Raw genomic sequence first — 12,307 nt, forward strand, 5'->3', positions numbered from 1 at the left:
TCCATATACACAAGATTGACTATGGATAAAGTAGAATCTACAAGTCAGTTATTTCTGAAAACAAGTTTTATTTAAATAAGGGTTTAAATACATTACATAACATTAAAACTGGAAGGGAAAAAGAAAACCAAAAACCAGTTTATCACTTCACATGGCACTGGGCAGCTGTTGCTAGTGAGTTGCAAAGCTCTACAGCTAGCTACAGGGACTGATAACATCAGTTTGGAATTTGTTCCCTTGTCAAAAGTTTAACTGATATTAAGCTGGCCTCACATTCTGTTGTTTTGGATACCCCTTAGCTAGAATATGTCTAGTCAAAAAGAAGACCTTGGTGGCAAGCCAGATGTCACATCACCTCACTGGAAGGAAGATGGCCTCTGAGTTCTGCCCACCTGGTCACGTTAGACACCAGGGATTCTTTAAAAAAAAACAAAATGAAACAAAAAACCCCCCAAAACTACCAAAGGCCCCCTTCTAGTGGTACAGCTGCCTTACCCCATTTCCTCCTGATCAGGTCATGACACTCTTAGGGCAGGGGCCTCAGCTGAGGGAGAGTTGAGAAGCTTCTGGTCAGACACAGCCATCTGATCTTGGGGCTCTGGGCTTTGCTGAAACATCACGTTATTGCTTTGTTTCAGGGTGGACACTGCCAGGCACCTACTGCTTGACCTCTGTTTAAATGAGGGACTTCAAGACTAGACAGCATGGCTCTTTTCAGTTTATTGCATGAAGGAGTTACACTAGTCCAAGTTAAAAGCGGACCCCAAATGGTTACATTATACAAGCTGTGAGGTTTTTAAACTTGTGACAAGGGACAGAAGGGGAATTCTACTCATTGCAAGGAAATCCTCACTTAAGCTTCAGTGAGCCACAAGCACTTAAAACCCATGAACCTTCAGCTGATCGTCCTTAGCCAGTCCAATCTGCAAAGAGAAAAGGGCAAAGTTTTAAGGGAGGAAAGGGAGCTAAAATCCTAAAACAAAAAACACCCACAAAATAACTTTACTTCTGATGGCAATAATAGGTCTTCCAGCTACTTTACCTGGCAAAAGGAACCCAGCAGCCAGTGTGCACATGTCAATCTCTGCCAAGCACAATGGTTCAATTGGGGGTGTTTAGTTTAACTACCTTCTTGAACATCCTTGCCTCAAGAAACTAGAGTGTGAGGATGGGGACCAACCATTACATCAAAAAATGATATAGCATGACTTTGTATGAAATTTAAAAAAGCACCAGGAAAGTAGACAAGTCCTTTCAGTCTTTAGAATATGGGTTTTTTATCCATGCACTTAAAAACTCAACTCTTTCTTTCCTTAGCCTTCTGTCTGCAACAAAAATTGAGCCCACCATGAAGGACTTAATATTTGCCAACAAAGAGGCACAAATAGAATCAAGACATGCCTGAACTCACCTCTACCAGGAACTGGCATATGTTCTTGCGCTGGTCACCCTGTAGCTGAATTACTTCTCCATATTCTGGATGCTCAATTACAGTACCATTGCAGGCAAATTTCTGCAAGCACAAAAGGAGCAAAACAAATTAGGCCAAGCAACTGCACCAACGCATTTAATAATGCCTTTCTAGTTTGTATGCCCTAGTGGATAACTTCAATGGACTATCTTTTTAGACCCACCTTCTTAAACGCCTTCACTAGTTTCTTTTTATCGTAATCATCAGCGATCCCTTGGACAGTAGTAAGGGTCTTCCTGCCGTTTCTCTGTTGAATTCTTATATGGATATAATCCTCAGTGCCAGCAGGAAGCAGGTCATCACCCTTACTTGCATCAGCAAAGGGGTCTGGGAAGAAAAGATTAAACTTATTCAGTGCTGTGATGGTTCAGCTGCCACCTTCCCACTTATCTTTTGCACTTGAGAAACCGGTAGTGAAATCGTTAGGGCAACTTGGGTCAGGTTGGATATGCGTCCTCTGTTGGCCCTCCCCAAACAGGTCAGTCCAGGACGGCTGGCTCTCCCAGGAACCAGAGAAAGCCTGGGCCTCTCGCCCTAGGCCCGCCCTGCCTCGGCAGATCACGTGCCGGGGAGCTCCGGCTGGCAGGCAGCGCCCCACCCAGCTGATGCAACTGGCCGGAACCCGAGCTCCCGAGGCGGGGCCAAGCCTCCCACCCCCATTGGTGAGCACGTTTGTCACTTAGGGCTGGCACCGCCTTTCCATCCCGGCTCCGTGACAACGGCGATGACGTATCGGACGTGACGCATGGGTGGCGGGAGGGGGCGGGTGTGGCCCGAGGAGGACCAGAAGCCATTAGTAAATGCGCCACCCGAGACGCTGGGCCCGCCCAAGGGCTGACCTCCTGCCCGCTCCTTCCGGTCGTATTCAGGGTCCGATCCCAGAGTCCAAACCATCGGCCCTGTTACTCCGAGAGCCTGGACACCTTACTCCCGTCCGAGTTACGAAGGCCCAGAGCGTTTAGCAGATTCCGGGGCCCGGAACGCCCCGCTACCCCAGCAGGGCCCGCGACCTTCCCCTGGCTTACCGAAAGAGTGGAGGTTCTGGATAGCGGACATACGATACGATTCCTTTTCCTCGGTGGAAACGGCCTGCGGAAGGCGGCTGCGGGAGAAGGCGGGCGGGGGGGACGGAGCGTCGGGAAGCGAGGGGGCTCGAGGGGGAGGTTGCTGAGTCCTCGGCGGCGGCTCAGTGACTGGGGCGGAGGGGCGGTGCCTGTATTCACTTATATAGCCGCCCCTGTGACGCCAGCGCGCTGCCCTCACGTCCCGGCCCCACCCACGGCGTCGTGCTCCCAAGCGTCCGGGAGCCACTGCTTCCAATTGGTCCGGGGGCGGGGACGCGGTACGGCGCCTGCGCAGGAACTTTGCTGCGGGAGGGCGTCCCGAAGACTCCGGGAGATGTGGGAGGGAGAGAGAGAGCTTGGTTTGCCTTGGCGCCTGCGCCGTGCGGGTGGAAGTCTGTCTGGGCTGCGGAGAAACTGGCTGAGGATTCGAGCGCGCCTGCGCACTATGGCATTGGCACGTTCCGCCTTCCTGACCCAGTTGCGGCCCTTTCTGCTCTGATGGGTTTTCGTGGGGTGAGATTGGCTCTCCTTAGAGGGGTTTTGATACTGAGCCTCCCAAATGCAACGGTATGTGTTACTCACCTATATACTTAGCGGTCTACCCATTCGGTCATAAAAAGATGACCGAAAAAGAGATTAGGGTAGCACTTGGATTATTTAGTCAACATAACATACTATAATCGAAACTTTAGATTATCATTTGATTAATCTATTCTAAAGATGGGTTAACACCATCCAGAATTCTCATTCAGATTAGGTTAATCTACCTAAGCAGTATGCCCAGCTCACTAGTGTGAGTTCAGGGGGTCGTAACTGGTTCTTCACTAGCACCCCCCCCTTCCCCACCCACCAGAGGTCAGGCACCAGAGGGTGTCCCTTGTGTCATACAAGCTGTCTGGAGTACAGTCTATCCAAAACTTAGATGGAATGTTTCCTTCAAAACAATTAACCTTTCTTGCTCTATTTATTGAAACACTCTCAGTTGTTGAGTGAGTGGTGTCAAAAGATCAGGGATTTTAGACCCAGAGAACTCCAGGAGTGAGGCAGGTCAGATAAAGGAAAGACAAAGCCAAGGGTTATGTAAAGGGGTGCAGGTGGGGGCTGGGTGAGAACTGGAGTGCAGTATCTGGAAATCCAAGAACTTATTTTTTAAAAAATTTTTTTTAAAAAAATTATTATTATTTTTAATGGTACTGGGGATTGAACCCAGGGGTGCTTAACCACTGAGCGACATCCCCAGCCCTTTTTATATTTTATTTAGAGACAAGAGTCTTGCTAAGTTGCTTAGGTCCTTCTTCTTAGGTTGCTGAGGCTGGCGTTCAACTTGAATCCTCCTGCCTCAGCCTCCTGAGCTACTGGGATTACAGGTGTGCACCACCACACCCGTATAGTCTCTCTTTAATTTTTAAATATTGACAATAAGTTGAATATTTGGAAAAAGTGAAAGCCAACCCTGCCTTCCCCTCCCCAAATGTGTGCTGGCCTTGTGGACAGTCAGTTTTTGCCCCTGTCAGGGTCACTGCCCTCCTGGAGGTGAAGGTTAGTGGGAGAGAGATAAAATAAACAAAAACATAGTGACAAATTGTGAGAGGTGCCCCAAAGGGTAAATGGGGTGATGTGACAGAGTGACAGGGCCAGGTTTCTTCTTCAGAAGGCGTGATCAGAGAAAGTCCTGTGAGGAGGAGACCTCTGAACTAGCACTTTTGTACCAGGGGTTCACTTGATGCTTTGACTATATCCCTTGTGGCTTTGAAAATTACATGTTTTCTTTTTCCCAACCTTCTTCTCCCTGACCTTCTCCTCCCTGATCTTCTTTTCCCTAACCTTCTCCTCCCTGATCTTATTCTTCCTGATTTATCCTTTCTAATCTCATTTTCTCTGTATCACCTCTTTAAAACCCCCCTGTTCCTGCTGATGGGCAGGATCACAGCCTTTGGGACAGTAGTCCCCTTTGTTTCTCCTTTGCTAGCAAAGCAATAAACCTTCTTTTTCCTTTTTCTCAAAACCCTGTCCTCGTTATTAGATTGGCATTGGGGACAAGGACCGAGCTTTGGGCAGCACTTTGAGGGTGGGAAGGAGTCCACTGTGGAGCAGAGAAGGAACCCTCACAGACTCAAAAGCTTTGAGGGAGGAAAAACTAGCTATACTTGACAATTTGTTTTGATTCTATTTTACTAATAATCTTTTGATTAATACTATGGCTTCCTTGACATTGGAAAGGAGAGCCATGGCTGTAAATCATGGACATCCCAATCACATGGTCATCTGGGTTTGAAAAGTCAAGGGCCCAGCCTGCCATCCTGGGGACCTCTCCACTCAGGGATATGGCTCTGCTGGAAAGGGTTTGGGGGATCGTGAATGAGTCAGGTGTCCTTACTAGTGTGTACATAATATTTTGTATTATAAAATTTGAAAATCATGATGTGGTTGTTATGGTTTAAATATGAGGTGTCCCTCAAAAGCTCATGGATGAGACAATACTAGAACATTACGAGGTGAAATGACTGGGTTATGAGAGATGTAATCAGTGCATCAGTCCATTGATAGGGATTCACTGGGTGGTAACTGGGGGCAGGTATGGTGTGGCTGGAGGAAGTGGGTCACTGGGGGTGTGCCTTTGGGGTACATATTTTGTCCCTGTTGAGGAACAGCTTTCTCTACTTCCTGATTGTTCTTTCCAGAGCTGCTTTCCTCCTCCACACCCTTCGGCCATGATGTTCTACCTCACTTTGAGTCCATGGAACCGGCCATCTGCAGACTGAGACCTCTGAAACTGAATGCCAAATAACCTTTTTCTCCTGTCAAATTGTTCTTGGCAGGTCTTTTGATCACAGCAGTGAATAAGCTGACTAAAACAGTGGTCTAATTTATCAATTTTTCCATTTAGAAAAAGATTGTTTTTTTATTTTATTTTCTTTTATTTTGGTACTAGGGACTGACCCTAGAGTGCTTTACCACATCCCCAGCCATTTTTAGTATTTTATTTATAGACAGGGTCTCCCTGAGTTGCTTGGACCTCGCTAAGTTGCTGAGGCTGGCTTTGAACTCTGATCCTCCTGCCTCAGCTACCTAAGTCACTGGAATTATAGGCATATGACACTGCATGTGGTGGAAAAGATTCTTTTTATGTCATTAAAGAAGATCTTTTTCTGCCCCCAAGTTATCAAGATTTTGTATTTTGAAAGTTTCTTTTTTTCTTTTTGGTGATTGAACCCAGGGTTACTTTTGCCATTGAGCTATTTCCCTGGTCCTTATTTTTTTTTATTTTGAGACAGGGTCTCATTAGGTTGCTGAGCCTGGCGTCGAGCTTATCATCCTTCTGCCTCAAGCCTCTAGAGGCTCTGGGATTGCAGGCGTGCACCACTTCCCCTGCTGCATTTTGAAAGTTTTAAAGCTTTGCTTTTCACATCTAGGTCTTTAAGCTACCTGGCATGTATTTTTGTGTATGGTGGGAGACCAGGGTCTCATTTCCCTACTCTGGATAACCAGATATTCCAACAACGATTATTGAATGATGTATCCTTTCCCCACCAATTGGTCATGTCTTCTCTGTCATAATTGTGTTTGTTCATGTAGGTTCTTTTCCCCTGATCTGTTGATCCCTGAGCCACACTCTCATTACAGGAGGGTTATGAAATGTCTCGATGTCCAATAGGATGTGTGCCCCATTCTTGTTTTTCCTTAGAATGCTCTAGGCTATTTATTGTTTGGTCCTAGTTCCCTGTGTTCCAGCAGCTCTACGAAATATGACAAGCTCTGATCAGGCTGTTTGTGCCTGCTTCTCTCTTACTTGGAGTATGTCTTTCTGTCCACATTGCCCACCCATCCTTCTAGGCTCAGGTGGCATTACCCTTCTTCTGAGAAGACTGGGCTTGGAGCCTTGCTCTATGCAAGGTTCCCTACTTTGACATTTATTGTGCTGCTTTTTTGCATTCATGTTTCTTAGACATAGTTTCATAGGCTCAGTATTAAAATGAACACATGAGATCTTTTTTTTTTTTTTTTTTTTTCAAAATGGTTAGAAATTTCAAGGCAGTGATAGCAGAGCCTAAAGGCAAGTGTCCTCTAATTGTGGGGTGTTAATGTGACTTGCACAGGTCACATGCCCTGGAATCTGGCCCTTCATCTTCCCTTACTTGTCTTCCCTGCTAGGCTGTAAGCTTAAAGAACAGGGTACATGCCTATCTGCTCTATTCCCAAGGGAGGCAGATGAACATGTGGGCATTCATTATAGATAATCAGCTACCAAGAATGGCCAACCCTGGCTGTAACCTCTGCCCCCCTTTAGGAGGAGCAGAGGAGTGAGGCAAATCCCTTTTCAGAGGTCTGATTCTGAGCTCCAAAGGGAGATACTGGACCTGGCCTCCTGGCACAGGGCAGGGGAGGTGCCCTAGCTAAGCAGCTTTGCCCAATCCCTCCCGTCTGCACTTAGCCTGACCTGGCGTGCATGCCTGGTGCATGGTGCCAGACCTGACCTCAGTGCGCTGTAAATAGTTATTGCCACAACACACACACACACTTTGACCCAGGTGGGATGCAGGTGAGAGTGCAGGCTTGGCAAGTGGCTGGGGAAGCAGGAGGCCCAGTTCTTGATGACGTGGTTCACCTGTCAGAGCTCCAGTTCTATCCCCCAGAGAAGGACTGGGTGATTCCTTCCCAGGTCTGCAGCCCCATCTCCCAGCTTGGCATCAGCATTCCCTTGAAGGGTCTATTAGAGTTCACCTTCCAGCTGGGAGCTTGTCTTGTCTCTGGGAGCCTATAGTATCTTCATAGATCCAGACTAATTGTTCGGAAAGTGACTGCTTTGCCTGCTGTTAATGCTTGCTTTTTAATGACTTCTTTTAGTTCTGAGGTTGTGTCACCTGGGAAGCCAAAGGCAGGGCATGTAGCACAGACTCTGGAGTATCCAAATCTCAGCATCCGTTCCACCTCTTCCTTCCTGGGCCATGTGCCTCTCTCAGTCTTCATTTTTTTCCTCTGCATTATAGGGACAGTAACACCCTTCCCTTAGGCAGTTGAAGGGATTTAAGGAGGAGAATGTAGGCATGGGGATAAAAAAAATGTAGACTTATAAAATCACTAAGTAGATTCTGCCAGTTTTCCAGTGGAGAGAACAACAGGGGACAGGGGAGACCTCCTCAGAGTGGCATGGGGCAGAAGTAGGCTTTGCTCCATGATGATCTCCTTGGTATGTGACAAAGGCATGGCTGTGTGAGACACTCTGGAACCCTCAGCCTGGATGAGATTTCCTAGGGCCCCAAATGGGAAGGCCCCTTCCTTCCAGGAAGGGATGGCATCCTCTGGGGAAATAAGTGTCTCCATAGTAACCAGGATAGATGGATGATATTGTCCTAAGGACCTCCCCAACCTCCAGTACTATAGAAAACCTTGTGACTGAAGGAATCCTGAGGAGGGCTGGGGCTCCTGTCATATCCAAGATTGGGTTTCTGAGCAGCCTGATGGCATGCTAATCAGCAAGGATTTTACGTGACTTAAAAAAATATCCAATTATTGTGATGTTTCTTGCATTCCTTATTTGGGACCTACTACCTACATGTGGAAATGACTGAAATAGCTACCCCCCATGGATAGAGAAGGTACCAGTGAATGAAGGCTGCTGTTCTTACCACTTGGAAAAGGGGCAGGAGGGAGAAGGAGGGAAAGAGAAGGAGGGAAATCCCCACCTGCTGTAGCTCTGACCCAGATCAGCAAGACCCAAATGGGGTCACTGTGAAAGGTGCATGTCAGGCATCACTGGGGTTTTGCTGACAGTATATTACCTCTTCAAACAGACTCTAGGAAGACATGAAAGAAATTTAGTGGGTGCTAGAAATGATCTCCTTCTAGATCCAGGTGGTAAAAGCTCATCAAACTCTACCCTAAGGCTGAGTGTGTTCCGTATGTATGTTTCTTATATTTTGCTTCCCCTCCCTCTTCCCCTGCAACCCGGCCAGGCTCTCCTCTTGTTCTCACTTTTCCACGCTTATCAATAACTCACTGTGTCCACCCACTTGGGAACTCAGCTCAGTTCCTCTTTGCCTCTTTGCCGACAGAGCATCTGCCTTCCCCCTCTCCTTCCTCCTCCAGGAGCCCCTGTGGATGGGATGGGGGCCGGGAGCCTCTCTTAGGAAGGGAAATAAAGGCCAGAGCTCTTGGTTCCTTTTCCCTGGAGAGGGCCACCTGGGTGGCCAAACTGCAGACTTGGGTGCTGAGGGTGGAAGTGCAGCCGGGGCTCGCTGGGGGAGGTGGCCAGGCCTGCCATCTGGACCGCAGCCTACATGCGTTCAGATGCTACTCCAGCACCAGGAGGAGGCACCAGGCACTGGTGTTCTGCATTGGAAAAAGTCCTGCATCCAGGGCTGGTGAACACTCCAGATGGAATGCAGAGCATCTGGCAGGTTTTATAAAAATCAGACTGGTGCCCCTTCTACAAGAGCCTCACAGAAGTGTTTGGGTGGAGCATTCTGCCTGGGACTGAGACCATGGTGCCTTGAAATTTTACTTTTGGTTTTTAAAACTACTGGAACTCAAGGAAGGGCCATCTTAAGGGAAGGCTACTGTGTTTACCCAATTGCAACTCCTGGAGTCCTTTCCTGCTGCAGTCTGGCTGGGCACAAATCAGGAGCCACTGAAGCAGGAACAAACTTTATTTTTGAACTGCAGGAAAACACTTCACACAGCTCCCGGGGAATCCTCCCAAACGCCCTGCGGCTTGTCCAGGAACCCCCAGCCGGAAATATCTCTCCCGGAAATCCCTCCTCCTGCACTTCCCCAACCAATGAGAACTCTCGGGGAATCCCCCGAAATCCCCACGAGAACTCCAAAATAGTGCAAGAACTCAAAAGTTGCGGCAGAGGCGGATAGTAATGCCTCGCCTGTCAATCAATACTGTTGGCAAAATGCCAGGGGCCATACAGACTCGGCCGTGGCTCTCAGCACTTTCCCCTGACTGTGAAGGAGCTCCTGCTGGCTGTGAGAGGAGGGAGGAAACAGGGTGGACATTGCATGATGGTGCCCCACTCCTATCCAGCTGCTGATTGGTTCCCTCTACACCCACACCTTTGCACCTGCCTCCCAGCTCTCAATCCTGTGTCAGCCTAACTGTGGGGGCTGCCTGTATTCTTCCTGCACTCACCTGTCTTCCTCAAATCCACCTCCTAAAGGGCTGGGGCAGCCAGAGTCCTGACAGTACTACTGAGCTCTAGAAATGGGTCTAGTTCAACAGGGATGCTTTGTAAGTCTAAAATACAGGGTTTGGAAGACTAAACATAAACAAAATTATAGGTGGGTGTAGTGACACATGCCTTTAATCCCAGCAACTCAGGAGGCTGAGACAGGAAGATTGCAACTTCAAGGCCAGCCTCAGAAACTTAGGAAAGACCTAAGCAACTTAGGAGACCCTGTCTCAAAATAGGAAAAAGGTCTAGGGAAGTGGCTTAGGAGTTAAGTGCCCCTGAGTTAAAAAAAATATATATTTTTTTGAGATAGGGTCTCACTAAGTTGCCCAGGCTGGCCTGAACTTGTGATCCTCCTGCATCAGCCTCTAGAATTCCAACCATGCCCAGCGCATCTTTTTCTTTCTTTCTTTTTTTTTTTCCACCTTTAGCTTTTTTTTTTCTTTTTTCTTTTTGGTAGTGGTGGTGGTGCTTGAACCTAGGGCCTTGCACATGCTAGGCAAGTACTCTATCATTAAGGTTCATCCTCAGCCCTTCTTTTAACTCTAAAAAAGTGTGACCATTAGGAGATTCTGCCTTGCATATGTGACATGCATTACATTTCTCCTGGGGCAATGTTGTTCAAGACAATTCTAGACTAGAGAGTCCCTTGGCATAGTGCCTGGCAAAACCCTGATCATGGGCATATATGAGCTGTCCCCAGCCTACACTTTGGCCAATACCATTGCAGTTCCTTATCTCCTGCTGCCTCCTCCAACCTCTGTCCTCCCAAGTAGTTTGGCTGTGCTAGGAGCTTACATATTTCTTGAAGCAAAAGTGAAGCCCAATGGGCGCACACCTGTAATCCCAGTGGCTTGGGAGGCTGAGGCAGGAGGATAGCAAGTTCAAAGCCAGCCTCAGCAACTATGAGGTGCTAAGCAACTCAGTGAGATCCTGTCTCTAAATAAAATGCAGAATAGGGCTGGGGATGTGGCTCAGTGGTTGAGTGCCCCTGAGTTCAGTCCCCCCCACCCCCCACAAAAAATTAAGCCCTTTGAGGATGTGGGGGAAAGGATTATGCATTCATGCTGGTGGGACTGAAAATTGGTACAACCACTCTGGTAAGCAGTATGGAGATTCCTCAGAAAACTTGGAATGAAACCACCATTTGACCCACTTATCCCACTCCTCAGTATATACCCAAAGGACTTAAAATCACCCTACTATAGTGACAGGACCACATAAATGTTTATAGCATATAGCAGCTTGCTTAATTCACAATAGCCAAGCTATGGAACCAACCTACGTGCCCTTTGATAGATAAATGGGTAAAGAAAATGGGGTATTTATTCACAATGAAGTATTTTCATAAAGAAGAATGAAATTATGGCATTTGAAATGGATGAAATGGATGGAACTGGAGAATATCATGCTAAGTGAAATAAGCCACTTCCAAAAAACCAAAGGCCGAATATTCTGTTAGACATGTGGAAGCTAACCCACAAGAAGGGAGGGTAGGGAGGGGAAGAATAGAAGTTCACTGAATTAGAATGAAGGGAAGGGATGGGGGATAGGAATAGGAAAGACAGTAGAATGAATTGGACATAACTTTGCTCATATATGAATACATGGCCAGTGTGACTCCACGTTATGTACGACACGAATGGGATCCTAATTGGAATGGGTTGTGCTCCATGTATGGATAATAGGTCAAAATATCTACGGTCATGTGTATCTAACAACAACACCACCAACAACAAATGAAGCCCTTTGAGCTGATCGCTTCTGGCTCCCAGTGATGGTCATATGGCACAGAAGCTGGCCAGGGCGTGGAAGGATCTTTTCTCTCTCCAGTGGCTTATGAGTATCACCCACCCAAACCGTGTTCTTTCCTGAACCAGAGGTGATGTTCTCCTGCTTTTCACTCCTGCAATCCAACCCTCTTGCCAGCCAGTGGATACAGACTGCCATCTGAGCATGCATTGAGATGGTGGGGGTGATGATCTTATCCTGTGTTCCAAAACTTAACAAATGCATCCTCTACCCATAATTAGGACTCTTCCTGAAAGGATTCTAGACAGTATGTTTTTTTTTTTTTTTTTCATTTTTGAAAACTTGTGCTAACCACGATGTGCTAGGTACTCTGCTGAGAGTTTTGCATTGTCTTTTGGAAGGTCATAGTCTTTTTGTAGACAAGAAACATGGTTGTGGTAGCAACGGGCCTCTTCCTGCTGGGCTTCCCTGCTACCCAAAAAGGGCCAGGTTCCTTTGAGAGTGAGGAGGCTGTAGGATGATTCTGCCTTTGCAGGTGGGCCCTCCATTTTCTTGTGGGTGTGTGTTTGCAGTGCTGGGGATGGAACCCAGGGCCTTGCTCATGCTAGGCAAACACTCTGCCACTGAGCGCCCTAGGGCTCATCACTATCTCAGTGGGGGCCAGTGTTTGGGACTGTGTCCCTGTTCTCTCCAGAGCTGGGGTGTGGGACAGACATCTGAAGAGTGAGTCTGGGAGCCAGTGTTGCTGTAGACAGGGAAGCCATTGCAATCCAAAGCATAGGATTTGGAAAAAAATTTGACTTCCGATTTGTTTATTTAAACAAACAATGACTGAGGCCCACTGG

The 12,307-nt window shown here is 47.4% G+C and overlaps 1 protein-coding gene across 1 annotated transcript; it reads right to left on the reverse strand.

Annotated features, from left to right (window-relative positions):
* Positions 1-423: 423 nt before the first annotated feature.
* On the reverse strand, positions 424-2,666 carry Eif1 (eukaryotic translation initiation factor 1). Its single transcript, XM_027947211.2, has 4 exons — positions 2,497-2,666; positions 1,635-1,798; positions 1,412-1,513; positions 424-923 (listed from the first exon to the last, which is right to left on the reverse strand). The coding sequence occupies exons 1-4, from the start codon at positions 2,525-2,527 to the stop codon at positions 879-881; spliced, it is 342 nt and encodes a 113-aa protein (XP_027803012.1). The 5' UTR covers positions 2,528-2,666; the 3' UTR covers positions 424-878.
* Positions 2,667-12,307: the final 9,641 nt, after the last annotated feature.

Source organism: Marmota flaviventris, chromosome 17, assembly GCF_047511675.1.
Source record: "Marmota flaviventris isolate mMarFla1 chromosome 17, mMarFla1.hap1, whole genome shotgun sequence".
Lineage (NCBI taxonomy): Eukaryota > Metazoa > Chordata > Mammalia > Rodentia > Sciuridae > Marmota > Marmota flaviventris.

What these genes read in the sequence shown, in the direction of transcription:
- Eif1 (XM_027947211.2), bottom strand. Translation starts at nt 2,527, where the DNA reads ATGTCCGCTATCCAGAACCTCCACTCTTTCG. An exon ending in CCAGAACCTCCACTCTTTCG is followed by an intron (nt 1,799 to 2,496) that starts GTAAGCCAGGGG and finishes TTTTCTTCCCAG; the next exon opens with ACCCCTTTGCTGATGCAAGT. An exon ending in TATGCCAGTTCCTGGTAGAG is followed by an intron (nt 924 to 1,411) that starts GTGAGTTCAGGC and finishes TTCTCTTTGCAG; the next exon opens with ATTGGACTGGCTAAGGACGA.